This window comes from Rhinatrema bivittatum, chromosome 8 (assembly GCF_901001135.1).
Source record: "Rhinatrema bivittatum chromosome 8, aRhiBiv1.1, whole genome shotgun sequence".
NCBI classification, from domain to species: Eukaryota; Metazoa; Chordata; class Amphibia; order Gymnophiona; family Rhinatrematidae; genus Rhinatrema; species Rhinatrema bivittatum.
In genome coordinates, this window is record NC_042622.1 from 225249645 (window position 1) to 225264247 (window position 14603).

At 47.5% G+C, this 14603-nt stretch overlaps 1 protein-coding gene across 2 annotated transcripts in view; it reads right to left on the reverse strand.

The window, feature by feature from the left end:
* USHBP1 (USH1 protein network component harmonin binding protein 1) overlaps positions 1 to 6963 on the reverse strand; it is a 132524-nt gene extending 125561 nt beyond the window's left edge. For both annotated transcript variants that reach the window (XM_029613775.1, XM_029613774.1), the window contains exons 1-4: positions 6603 to 6963; positions 1688 to 1845; positions 894 to 1018; positions 489 to 646 (exon numbers count right to left, since the gene is read on the reverse strand). In XM_029613775.1, the coding sequence (XP_029469635.1) occupies positions 489 to 646; positions 894 to 1018; positions 1688 to 1845; positions 6603 to 6626 (465 nt within the window). In that variant the 5' untranslated portion in view covers positions 6627 to 6963. The remainder of the gene's footprint in view (positions 1 to 488; positions 647 to 893; positions 1019 to 1687; positions 1846 to 6602) is intronic.
* Between the last annotated feature and the right edge of the window lie 7640 nt (positions 6964 to 14603).

Consider the following 14603-nt stretch of genomic DNA (forward strand, 5'->3'; position numbering starts at 1 on the left):
GTTAACCAAGCTAGAGAATCTGCCAGTAAATTCTATCGCGTGCAAATTACTTGAAATCAAGTCTTTCTGGAATGATCTGCTTAGGAAGGTTAGGCTGATGACTGACCTGCTGGCATTTCCTGATTAAGGCTATGTTTAGGAGATAGGAAACTGAGTCTGTCAGAGAAGAAGGTTTGAGGCTATAATCTGTCGTATGGGTCAAGCTAATTGAGAGCAGTTTGAAGTTTAAAGATTGCTGATGGGAGTTATGGCTTTGATTTTTGTTTGTATTTGTGTTTATTGTTTTTGATTTTTTTTATGCTATTGTTGATGCTCTGAGCGTCTGGTACGAATGAAGTGGGATACAAATTTCAATAAATAAATAATAATATTATTATAAACTCTTCCTTGAGCAATGGTAGAATGGAAAAACTCGGGTTGCCTTCCCTGCATTACGCTGGGGAGGTACCCTCTAAGATCTGCCATTCCATTTCCAGACTCCATCTTACCTTAGCAATCGGTATCCATTCTTCCCCAGCCAGGCTCAAGGTTCCATCACTCGTGGCAGTTCCGTATGAGCTAGTGGCGTGGTTACGTTTGGAATACACCACGTATTCCAGAGATGCCACCACTTTCTGAAGCTCCAGGAAGAGATCAGAGCTTTTATCTGGGAAGAAAAAAAGTTAAAAGTAACCAGACATAAACTAGAACCTTCGTGGTAGCTGTGTACAAGGATCTCAGTACTGGAATAGTAGGGTGCGCTGCAGAACAGAGGTGAGATGCATTGGCAGAGCTGTGTGAGGGGAGAGGGGGGGAGATGGGGGGAGGGTTCTCAATACTGGAATATCTGAGACTGCTGCACAACAGGTCTGAGAGGAGACTTCAGCTAGTTTTGTCAGTTTGCCTATACTCACCTTCCAGAGCATAGGCATCTGGGAAGGACACATGCTCGAAGACACTGTTGTAAGGGGGCTTCCATACCTCTCTAGGCAGACTTGAGGTATACTGAGAGCATTGATCTGTATATTCATCATCTTCTCTGCATAAAACAAGGAGGATGAAATCTATTACTACTATCTAGCATTTCTATACTGCAGCACTGTACAGATATACACAGGGGATAGTCCCAGCTCTAGTGAAGATACACAGACAAGTGTGAGGATCTCGACAGGCCCTATTCTGGTATACGGATCTTCCATGTCTGTATTCTTTATCTAGTCAATTACAAATAAAAGATCCCGTATTTTTCTTGTACAAATCACTGCCTTTAAGACTGCAATATCCTGCTGCCTTGATAAGTCCCTCTGTATTCGTTGGCCACTTAATTTAATTTAATTAAAATGGTTAGGCAGTTATAACAAACTATTCATAAAAACAAATAAAATGATCATCATCATCATCATCAAACAAAATAGCATTAACATAAAACTGCCCTGATGTCAGCTCTTATCACATCCTGATTACCCAGCAAATGCTTCAGCAAACTAATTTTAAATTATTTCTAAAATGTTTCAAGTTTGAAACAGTCCTCAAAGGTGCAGGCAATGCATTCCACATCGAAGGGCCTGCCAGAGCAACGGTATGCTCTCCTGTTGCACATAAGTGCATAACGTTTGGAGAGGGGATTTCAAGGAGATTCCTACTCGGTGCAAAGATGACGATTGAGAACATACACCTTTATTAAAGTACTAAGACTAAAGGGCCTTACCTGGCTGCCCTTTGTTCCAGGTGCTCAATCTTGTTGTTTAGCTCTGTGATGGTGACCAGCAGCTTCGTAATGTGCTCCTCATATCTCAGAATCGTCCACGCATCTGCTGTCTCAAGGTCACCCTCCCCAGTATCACAGGTTAGGACATCACGCTCCACCTGAAGCACAGTGGTGAAAGAGTTAATGCCACAGTACCAGCCTCCGCACCCCCCCCTCCCCTCCCCAGCAATCTAATCTCTTTCTAAATTTTATTTTTTAAGCCAGTCCCTCCCAGAGAAATTTTATGGGGCTTTCACCTTCCAGTGGTCTTAGCACACACCTTCTATTAGGTTCATCTTACAGCTGTAACCAAGGCCAGGAAATGATAGACTAAGGAGATAAGAGAGTAAGGGAAGCAGGGCAGATGACAGCCACATTTGTATTAGGGGAGTGATGCAAAAAGGGAGAAACTAGTACTAGCAAGATATAAAAAGAACAACAACTCACAATCTCATGGCAACCACAGAAACAGTCGCCTCTCCTCAAGATGGTCTACCTTGCTCAAGAGAACTGATAACCCTATATCCATTTACTGATGAAAAAAAAAAAGCTCAGTGCTAATCGGAGGAACAAGAAGCTCTCAGGAATATTTCTCCACTCCAGGGTTAAATATTTTCAGGGACCCTCTGGTTCAGCAAACATTTGGCAGCTCATCTCTGAGGAACACCCACAGTGATTATAAGGCAGGCCCCAAGGCCTTCATTATCACTACAAACTATTCCTCCACCTTCATTAGTGAAATTGGTGATTAGTGGCTCTGCTCCAATGTTATGGAACTTAATCCCTTTAGAAATGTGAAGCCTTAATATATATATTTTTTATTTTTTTTTAGAAAGAAATTCAAGTCATGATTCTTTGTTCATCCAAGAGGCTTCCCTCTCACTGTGACTGCAGTTATTGTAGCGCTTATTTACTGCTCAGGTTAGGCAGGCATTTGTATCCGAGATCTTAATGAATAGGCCTTGTTTGTTTTACAACCGCGTTATACTAACAGTGATTAATGACTTGTAATTAGCGCTTCTGTACTATATATTTGTGTTATATATTTTATTTGATCAATTGAAATCTACCCTGATATTTATACTGTTAAGGCAGGAAATCAAGTTTGAACAGTAACAGAATAAATCCCAGGACATGATGCAATGAGACTCTGTTCTTGCTGGTCCCTTATTTATTTATTTATTTATTTATTTATTTATTTATTTTATCGAGTTTTATATACCGTCGTTCGGTTTCGCCATCACAACAGTTTACAAAGTTTCGATGTTTCACAGACCTTTCGGATTTCCCCCGAAGAAACTCAGGAAAGGGGCATCAGTTGCCGGGTCTGAGGGAAACACTACAAAGCTCTGGCTTTTCTCTGCTTCCTGTCCCGGCCTTTCTTACAGAGAGGGGAGGGGGTGGGTGTGCATGGAGCACATGCACTGTAGGCCGTATGTGGGGAAGGAACCGCAGCCACGATTCCAGGGCTTGGGACTCAGCTGAGGGCACAGTAAGGGTGCACACGTTTTGTGAGCCGTGAGTCTTGAAGGGATGGCGGCAAAGGAGAGCGCTGGGGTCTGGAAGGGAAAGAATGCTGGGGTCATCTGTGGAGGAAAAGAAAAAGTGGTGGTGATGGTGGCGGGAAAGAGTGTGGATTAGCAGGGAGCGGGATGGAGCATTGCAGGTTGATGGGATGAGGGTGAAAGGAGTAATCTAAGGAAACATTCCAGGTTTTCTAAGAAGGCCTAGAGAAATTTCTAGAAGGAATGGGGCAAAAACAGGCTTGCACAGGTAATATGGGCCCAGTTGATAACCTTAGCAGTCAATTTCCAAGCTAACAGTCCATGCTTCACATAAGTGCCTCGCAGCCAAATTTTAAGCTGCCTACATTTTCAGCTGAAAATTCTCCGAAATGTAGGCACCTAACACTGAGGTGAATTTTAAAAGCCCGGCGTGCACATTAATTAGGGGATGCGTGAAGGAGTCGGGCTCGCGCGCGCCGAGCGGATTTTCGCACATCTCGAAAGTTTTCCAAAAGGGTTGTGGGTGGAGTCTGGGCGGAGCTTGGGCAGGAACCTAAGAGGTGCGTGTAAATACTGACACGACCCAGCACGCGCCGAGGCTCCCTGCTGCTTAACTTTACTGCTGCTATGAATGCAAACCTAGGCGGATCTGTGGGTTTTAAGGGCTGGGGTAACTGGGGGGGGGAATGAAGGCTATCAATCCAGGGGACGAATTGGTAAACCTGGGAATGGTGCTGGTGTGTGCCCTTTTTAAAATTCTCCGATTTAAGCGGTAGAAGCGGGATTTGTGTTCGCACACTTAAAATTTGGCGCACGTGTGTGTGCAGTCAGGCTGTTTTATAACGTGCAAGCAGATACAGGCGTTATGTTGTAAAATGACCACCCGCCTGGGCGCGAGCCGACGTATGCGCGCAAATATGCGCACGCGTGTCCGGTTCGAAAGTTACCGTCCCTGGTTCCTAAATTTAGGTCTGCAGCTCATTTGCTTAGATTTAGAGCCCCACTTTATGTGTCTGGTACTGAAAACCAGCACTAGAGGCTCACACCTTTATACCCTGCCTGAGCTCTGCCTCCACAGTCACCCACTTTTTAGGGACCCAAATTTAAGCGTTCAACCCTAGTCAATTTTCAGAGGGGAAAATTTAGGTACCCTAAGCTGACCCCTTAGCTCAGTGAATCCTCCTAGCCCCAGAAGAACCAAGTAAGTCTGACAGCAAAACGTTGGCCTGTCCTGCACACTGGGCAAAGAACCATTACGGAAAACAAAAGGCAGCAGGAGAGTGGAAGCGGTGGGAGTTTTGTTTATACGAAGGGAAACAGGAAATCTCAGGAGGGGCTTCCTGTTTTTAACTTGGACAAACAGTCCTGAATCATGTATGGAGCTCAGGGCGGACAGTAAAGGGGCTCAGGTATTACACAGATAACGGTGACTTTCTCTACTTCTCGTAAGCCATCCATGCCACAAGCCAGCAATTCCTAATGGTTTTCCAATCAGTGCCCGATCAATCGTAAAATCACCCACCACAAGCAAATCAGCCTCCTCATCTTCTCTTCTGATTCCTACTGGTTCCTACTTGCTAGTATAGTTCACCTGTTTAAATATGCTCAGGAGTAACTGCAAGGCAAGCATGTATCCGTCACCTCTCAGTCCTACGCTAAGGTCAAAAGTAAGGTCTGAGTCATGATTTAAGGACGGTTCCTTCTGGGCCTTTTGGCTGAGATTGAGAACCTGTGTAATTATGGGTGGGGGAGGGGCGGCAGGAAGGGAATAATGCGCTGCCGTCCGAACCCACTGTGGACTGTTTGGACCCTGAGCAAAGGAAAAGGATTAGACCACAGAAAAAAAAAAAAATTGTACCGAGTTACTGAACGTAAATCACTGATCTTAATCTGCAACTGAAAAGCATAGTGGGAAAACATTGTATCTAAGAAACATACCTCCATAGAATGAAGTGTTTGCAGCTTTTGCAGAATACTGCTCCTAATTTGATTTACACATTACAGAAATGTAACCAAGTTAGTCTAATACTTCAGAATCTACATTGCCTACCAATATAATGCTTTGTTAAATTAAAAATTCTAGGGTCCATCTTCAGTCACTGTCCGGATAGCAAAGTTAGCTGGACAAACTCTGAATAACAGAGTTAGCCGGATAATGTAGCCGGCTAACATAACTCCTCCCAGTTCCACCCCTGGAATGCCCCTAACTTATCCAGCTAAATTCTAGCCGGCTAATGTTCATTTAGCAGGATAACATCTGAGTTATCCGGAAAATGCTGAGGCGTAGATTTTCAAAGGGTTGCGCGCATAAGATACGCGCGCAACCCCTGAAAACCTACTCCTGCCTCCCCCTGCGCGCGCCGAGCCTATCTTGCATAGGCTCGGTGGCGCGCGCAAGCCCCGGGACGGGCGTATGTCCTGGGGCTTTCAAAAAGGGGCGGAGCGGGGCCTGAGCCTGCAGGCACAGCGGCCATTTGCCGCTGTGCCCGGGATTGCGGGACGGCTGTTGGCTGGCACGCGTAACTTCTTCAACAAAGGTAAGAGGGGGGGTTCTAGGTAGGGTTGGGGAGCGGGTTAGGGAGGGGAAGGTGCGGGGGGGGCGGAAGGAAAGTTCCCTCCGAGGCCACTTCGATTTCGGAGCGGCCTCGGAGGGAATGGAGGCAGGCTGCGCTGCTCGGCGTGCGCAAGTTGCACAATTGTGCACCCCCTTGCGCGCGCCGACCCTGGATTTTATAACATGCACATGGCTGCGTGCACATGTTATAAAATTGGGCGTAGATTTGTTCGCACCGGGTTGCGCGAACAAATCTGCGCCCATGTGCAGGTTTTAAAATCTGCCCCTGATTGTCTGATTTTCCAGTCTCAATATCTTTCAGATCTGTTGATTCCCTATCAGCCATCAATGGAAACTGGAACTGTTGACCATTCCCTCTCCCTCTGTTTGAGATTAGAGGTAAAACATATCTCTTTTAGTTACCAAATCCCACTGTCATGGAGCTCACTCTCATTAGACATTCACAGTGAATTAAATTACATATGAAGGCCTGGCTTTTTAGAATTCAGTTATTTTGGGGGGTTTTAGCAAAAGACGTCAAGAGCTGTTAGGTTATTTCAGACAGTAGCAGAACTACTTTGCTTTGGATTGCCCTTGATTTTTTTTTTTTTATCATTATGTCTTTTTTGTGGTTGTCATCGTTGTTGTTTTAGTTTATTATTTTAATGATGTTGTGTTTATATAAATTTATGTATGTGATTTTATCTGAAAACTGCTCGATTGTTTTTTTATTATTTGCCATATATCACATTTAATAAATAATAATAATAATAACAATTGTAAAATGCCAGGAATTCTCATAAAAGAGCTTACTTACCTTGTCTGGTGCTGAGCTGTCCATTTTACTGGTAAACTATACCATATATAAAAGTTCCCAAGAAATCTTTTGTTTTGGCTCCGGGGCTAGTGATGGACAAAGAATCACCATGGAAGCTCCGTACTTAGAAGGATGGGAGACGACCCGGAGAAAATCAGTTCCATGCCACTAAAATCAGAGCAGCATCTGCTGCATTCTCCCCTGAAGAAGGCTCATTTCTTCCTTGCCGCCCTTCAATCCGGTTGAAGCAGCAAACCCAGCATCTTTGCAACTTCTTTGCGTTTCCAGATCCTGAATAAGTTTCCTGTCCTCTCCTCTGGGAGGTGTCTCTGTGGACAAGGCTCTCTCCAGCCCGCCTTTCGCTGAATTTCCCTTCCACCCTGATGGCAGACCAATGCTGTAGTGTTTTGTTCTAAAATATTGTACAAGCTTCTAAGCAAAGCTGGAAAAAAAATGAGGTGGGGGAGCAGCCGAGTATTTTGTACTTCACATTCTCACCTAACTCAGGACAACAGAGCTTTAAACATCTATTTTCTGTAATTTTGCATTTCCTCCATTTTTTTTTTTTTTTATTAATAAGAACATTTGTACACCAATCTTCCTAAGGAGTTGATGGCTATGGACCTGATTTTAAAAAAGCATTTACACGCTTAAAAATGGGTTTAACACGTGTAAATACACTTTACCTGCGTAAGTGGCCTTTTGAAAACTGCTACCATGTATGCCATAGAATTGTCCACAGGGTTTACCTGCGTAAGTGCACTTTATGCAGGTAAATGGCTTTTGAAAATTGCTACAATAGTAGTTACATTTACACGTGTAAGTCCTTTTCAAAATTACCCCCAGAGGTAACTTTTAAACAGGTGCGGGGGTGCACATTTGCACACACTTGCTGGCTCTCACCCATGGACACAGCTATTTTATAACATATGCACGTATATGCGTGCATATGTTATAAAACAGGCTGAGCGCGCGCACACGTGTGCGAAGTTTTAAGTGGCTGTGCACCTATGCGCGCAGATTCCGCTTCTACCGCATAAGTGTGGGGATTTTAAAAAGCCATGTGTGCCCACGCAATTGGCCATTTTGCCAGTTTGTTCCCAGTTCGCCCAGATAAGGGATAGGACTTCCTAACCCCACTAGTTAAATAGCCTCCTTTCTCCCCTGTTAGCCCCGACCCTTAAAACCCCGCTGATCTTTGTAATTTTTTATGACTTACATGCCATCCAAAACAGAAGTAAAGTTACGAGGCAGGGGACCCCAGCATGCGCTTGTGCATGTAAGTATTTACCTGGTGGTTTCAATGTGAAATCCAGGAACAGCCAGCCCCGCCCACTCATGCCCATGCCCTGCCCCCTTTTTGGGAAAATATTTTTGTGCACGCAGCGGGAGATACATGCATATCCGGGAGGCTTTTTAAAATCCACTTGGTGCCCACCGACCCAACATATTCGTGCATTTCCCAGTTTTGGCGTGCACTGAGCTTTTAAAATTCACCTTTAAATGCACATTTATTGATGGTGGTTTATTCCTAGATATTTAACAGAAGTATAATGCTTGGGTAATTGCCAGGTTCTTGTGGCCTGGTTTTGGCCTCTGTTGGAAACAGGATGCTGGGCTTGATGGACCCTTGGTCTGACCCAGCATGGCAAGTTCTTATGTTCTTATGTCCAGCACTATTTTTGTCACATAGTAATATAGTAAAGACTCAAATGGTCTATCCAGTCTGCTCAGCAAGTTATTGAAGGCTGTAACTGCTGCTCCATGCAGGTTCCCCCATGAAAAAATGTTACACCTAATGTTAATGTTATGCTTGTGGACCCTTGACCCAGAGTGAGAGAACACCCACCTGAGGAAACTAGGTGCCCTTCACCTCCGGAAGGTGGAAGTCCCGGTACCACAACCCCTCAGTACCCTTCGCTGGGCCTCAGCGTGATCTGGGTACAGGCCGAAGACAACCAGACAAGCAGTCCTGGTTCCAGGCAGGGGTCAGTAACAAAGCATTGTTAATGCAGCGTGAAGTCCAGTCCGGATTCAAGGCAGGCAGCAGGCAAGGCAAGGTCAGAGTCCAATCCGAGGTCCAGGCAGGCAGCAGGCAAGGCAAAACCAGAGTCCAATCCGAGGTCCAGGCAGGCAGCAGGCGAGGCAAAACCAGAGTCCAATCCGAAGTCCAGGCAGGCAGCAGGCAAGGCAAAACCAGAGTAAAGCAGGAGTCAGAAGGAAACGCACAGCACGAACCACAGCAATCCACAGGACCTGTGGGAGTTTAAATCTCCCTCACAGATGACGTCCACTTCTGGGGCCGACCTCGTTTCCGCGGCCCGGCCCCTTTAAGGTGCAGGGCCAGCCGCGGCTCTCCGGACACTGTCTTCTGACGGCAGGCTGCCGTCATGCCGCTGCCCACGCTCCGCGGACCGCCAGTAGAGGGACCCCGTCCAGCCTGCGGGAGAGAGGTAGGGAGGCCCGATCGCATGCGATTGCGATCGGGCCTCACAACAGTTAACACGTTATCCCATTTCTTCATTTCCATCCTCTAGCCACTATGGATCCTGTGTTTATCCCTTTTGAATTCCATTACTGTTGTCTTCAGCACATCTTCTGGGAGGGCATTTCATGCATCCACACTCTTTCTGTGAAGAGATTTTTCCTAACATTCAGGCCACTACAGTAAAACCCGCGGGAGAGCCGGCGCTCTGAGGCAAGTGCCCGCTCGCCCAACGTGCGCCCAGGCCACTCTTCTGGGCGCGCAATCAAGTATTTAAATGAAGGCCCACGGTAAAAGGACGCGACGGCTATCAATGGGTTTGACAGCCAACGCTCAATTTTACCGGCATCGGTTCTCAAACCCGCTGACAGCCACGGGTTCGGAAAACGGATGCCAGCTAAATTGAGCGTCTGTCTTCCGACCTCCGGGCTGCGGGATGATTTTTTTTTTTTTTAATTTCAAATTTTTTTTTAATTTTGGGGCCTCCGACTTAATATCGCTGGGGTCCAGCATGCCAGGAGACCTGCCTTAAGGGAACAATTCCCTCCTGTAGTTATATCTGTGCCTCTCTCCTTGAGGGTTTGCCATCTCAGTATGGTCAGTTTGCTGACGTCTTCTCCAAAAAAGCCACCGATACCTTGCCTCTGCATCGAGAATTTTATTGCGCCATTAATCTGGTTCCTGGAGCTATACTACCTCGTAGTAGGGTCTACCACTTGTCCGCCTTGGAGACTCATGCCATGACTGAGTATATTCAAGACAATCTGCAGAAGGGATTCATTCGACGAGCCACATCTCCGGCTAGAGCTGGCTTCTTCTTTGTTGGAAAAAAAGATGGGCCTCTGTGTCCATGTATCGATTTCCGTGGGTTAAATGCTATCACCATCAAGAACCGATACCCGTTGCCTCTAATTTCTGAGCTCTTTGACCACTTACAGGGAGCCCGGGTATTTTCCAGATTGGATCTTCGAGGAGCATATAACCTAATCAGGATTAGGTTACTTAGGGAACTTTTTTCCGCCCTCCCCCCCCACCTTCCCCTCCCTTCCCCTACCTAACCCACCCCCCAGCCCTAACTAGATCCCCCCCTACCTTTGTTCAGGCATAACTTGCGCGCGCCAGCCAGCTGCCGGTGCGCCATTCCTCGGCCCGGGGGGCTGGTTCGGAGGCCTCGGCCACGCCCCCGGAACACCCCGGGCTGGCACCACACCCACGGCCCCGTCCCCGCATTGCCCCGGAATGCCGCGCCGCCCCTGACACGCCCCCCAAGCAAAGCCCCGGGACTTACGCGGGTCCCGGGGCTTTGTGCGAGCCAGCGGCCTATGCAACATTGGCGCGCCGGCACGCAAGTCCCCTGAGCGCGTAAATCCGGCTGGATTTAAGCGTGCAGGGCTTTTAAAATCTGCCCCTTTGTATTTTGTGATATTTGTTGGAGTGAAAGCTTTAAGTCCTGTTTGTCTTTTTCTGTGGAGCTGGTGAGGAGGAGTGGAGGAGGAGCAGAGGAGTGTGAGGAGGAGTGTAGCAGGAGCAGAGGACTGTGTGTGTGAGGAGGAGGGCCGGAGGAGGAGTATGTGTGTTTGTGTGAGTGGTGAGAAGTGTGTGTGTGTGCTGAGAGCATGAAGCATGATAGACCTGGGAAAAGAGGAGAGAAGAGGCGTGAGGATAGGAGTGGGAGGAGGAGGGCGGGAGTGCCAATGGAAGGAGGAGAAGGAATAGGGCTTGGGGGAGAAGAAGAGAGAGGCAGGAGGGAAGGGATGGGGAGGTGGAGGTGGGGAAAAGCGTTAGGCAAGAAAGAGTGGTGGGAGGAGTAAGGCAGCAGAGGGATAGAGAGAGAGAGAGCAGAGGGGAAAGGAGTTGGTAGGCCAGGGGGAGGTGGGGGAAGGAAGGGAGGGGAGAGGACGTGGCACCCCCTTCGGGTACCCAGGCAGCACCATGGCAGAAACGGCCATAAAGCTCAGTGTGGCAGAGAATGAGCTCCTCATTGCTGGTGTCCTGTAGCATTATACCGTGTTATTCGGAAGCCGCGCAGCAAAGACCTCTAAGGCAGCGAAGGACCAAATATGGCAAAACACTGCCCAGGCCATCAGCCGTCACAGTGGAGTGCAAAGAAGCAGGGAGCAGGTCACCCATTGCTACCGGGATGTAAAAGCCCAGATCATGACCAAGATTGCAGCGAGATGGAAGTATCAATGCCAATTTGGAGGAGGGGCCCCCTGTCCCATAGTACTGACGGAGATGGAGCAGCGACTGATGGAAAGGCTGGGACCGGACGTGTTTGAGGGCATGGATGAGCGGCTAGACACCACACGAGCCACCGCCGGTAAGCTCACCTCACCCATAAATGAGCAAATAGCAACGGGTGTAGACATAGGAGGTCATTTACTAGGAGTTTCTCTCTTAGACACAGAATGGGAAAAACCCTTTAGTAAATAGGCCCCATAATTTGGCATAAGATGATCACTTTGCAAAGAACCAAAGTGCACCTCTGATGCCAAAGAAAGAAACCATACTTGCTGGCTTATGTACTTATGTCTTCTTTTTTGTTTCTTCTCTGTTTCCACAGCTCTCGAGCAGGAAGCCACCGGTCCCAGCCAGAAACATGCAGGACCCAGCTGGGAAGTCCCAGGGACCAGCCGGGATGCTATACCAATGCTCCAGAGGCCCTTACAGATGGACGCTGAGACACAGTGGGAGGAGGAGCATCAGCAGCAGGAGGCAGAGCAATCACAGGCCATGTTCTTGATGCAGCCCCTAGGCTCAAGAATCCCAATTCAAGATGACCTCAATCTGGAGACATTAATGGAGGAAGGGAATCTGGACTGGCAACCTTCAGATGAGCACTTAGCAGGAACCAGCACCCCACGCTAGTCTGTGGACTCAACATCACCAGACCACATGGTGGGCATGTCTGCAGGTGAAGTCAGGCACTTGTGGGGAGAAATTACACATCCTGAGACGATCTGTAGACTGCTAAAATAGGATCCTGCAGCAAACCATGGCAGCCAACACCCAAAATGCCAACACTATTGTTGCAGCTGATAGCAACCTCATCAATGTGGTGACCCAAATACTTCAGCGCATGGTGGTGCAGCTGTCAGAGTTATCAGGTGCATCCCTCGCATCCACACCCCGCAGCTGTCCTGGAGACGGAAGACGCGGCAGGGGTAGGCCCCCCCCAAAACATATGCCCTCCCCCCAAGTGGAAAGCCATGGAGTGGCAAGGGGCCTTGAAATAATGAACAAAATGGCCACTAAGGGATGGGCTCTTCACAGAGTTGCTGTGTCGACAAGATAGAAGAAACCGGCTCAGCGTGTCTTCACTACAGAGTTGCTATGCTGTCTAGAAGGAAGAAACCGCTCAGCGTGTCCTCACTACAGAGTTACTGTGTCATCTAGATGGAAGAAACTGGCTTAGCATGTCCTCACTACAGAGTTGCTATGCTGTCTAGATGGAAGAAACCGCTCAGCTTGTCCTCACTACAGAGTTGCTGTGTCATCTAGATGGAAGAAACTGGCTTAGCATGTCCTCACTACAGAGTTGCTATGCTGTCTAGATGGAATAAACCGCTCAGCTTGTCCTCACTACAGAGTTGCTATGCTGTCTAGATGGAAGAAACCACTCAGTGTGTCCTCACTACAGAGTTGCTATGCTGTCTAGATAGAAGAAACCAGCTCAGCGTGTCCTCACTACAGAGTTGCTGTGCCGCTATGCACAATGGATGGTGTTTTCTGAAGCATTTTCAAGCAGCACACTTACTAAGAAGTCATTCTTGAGCCTCTGGGCCTATTACAGCCTACTTTAAGTAGCCCACAATCACTTTGCAGCTGCTGTCTCTTGTCAGCCTGTCCCATCTCCTGCTCCAAGCTGTGGGGTGTTGTCTCTTCTCATCTCCTACAAGTGCTGGCTCCAAGGTGCTCTGTCTCCTCCTGGGCCTCCTGCCTCCATGCTGCTGGGTCTCCTCCTGGGCCTCCTGCCTCCATACTACTGGGTCTTGTACAGCTCCTGATGTGGTGATGCAGCACTCTGCAGTCCTATTTCTGCTGCCTACATGCTGAACAGTTTGCTTGTTCTCCTGCGTCCTTCATGCTGAACTGTGACGCAGTGACCCTTAGGCTGTCCTCTTTCAGTGCACTCTTTCAACATGGACTGTCTGGGGCCTTTGTGTTTACACACATAGTAGTGCTTTATGTAGCTGTTACTTTACAGCACTACTGTACCTTTTGGGGTGCCACGTCCTCTTTCGATGTTCTTAGTTGTAATCATGATTGTGCATTGAGGATAAGATGCAATGCCTGTATATGTCATGATGCTATTTCCATCTATTAATTTACAGGTTTACACTGAATGTGCTGTTCATGAAATGTACATAGTTTTGTGCAATTTGCTATCTTGTCCTTACAGAATGTGATTACCTAAGACATTGCCTTTATTTCAAACAGTGCACTACATGTGTTTGCTAATAAAGTGCTCACTATTTGGAAATATCAATTTTCTAGGGGTGTACTTTCATTATGTGGTTTTTGTGTTAATGGTACCAAAAGTAAAAGGTTTGCTCTCCACATGACCTTGCATAATCCAAAGCCCTGCCACATTCCACTTGTCCTCTTCTGCAAAACCATATGGACTATGCCATTACAATGAAAGCTCTGTGTATGCTGGGAAACAAGACATCCAGAGGAAAGAAGAAACTCCTTACTGTGGCCCTTCACTATTGCCTCTAGTTGCCTTCTTCACATACCATACTGTCTGCTAACTCCTGTTTACATGTGACTGTAAGTGACCTGCTCTGTACCTTCATGGGCAACACATTATATAGTGTGCATGAACAGCTTGGGTGGTGTAAAGTGGGAACTTGGAGTGTCCATGACCCACAAGCTTAATTTCTGTCCCCTTACTTCTGTCAGGAGTACCAAGGGTATGTGACCACATACATTTGTAGCTTACACTGTAAACCAAATATGTTGTGTACTTACTTCGGTGGGGGGCAGGAGTCCAAGGTGACAAAAACAGCCAAATGTGCAGTATAGCATTCCAGTTCTCCAGCATGTTTGATGTGTCACCGTGCCCACCTGCACACCTCTGCCCCTCACTGAACAGTATATATAAACAGTGAGTGTGTGTGGTGAAAATGAGCAGTTAAAGGTGTAAGACCATTCCTACCCCTGTCCATATGCTGCCCTGTCAGAGGCACACCCTCTCCAGAGAGCAGCCACTCCATCCAAGCAGTGCAAAAGGTGTCTGTGATCAATTTAGGGGCACACACTGCCTGCTAAGGGGTGTTGGAACGCAGGCCCAAGGGAGCAACCTCCAAAAGCAAAACCACCCTCACGCACTCAGTGAGCAAGCCACACACAGCATATCAGTCGCCGAGTCACACACTCACTTATGTTAGCAGCGGGGACTACATGCTAACAGTTCCTGCACGTACACATGTGGAAGGCCTGTGTTCCAGCAATGTTTGCCAGTAAACGAAAAACGGGTGTGTGGCAGCTTGCTGTAATAGGTCATTAGTCGG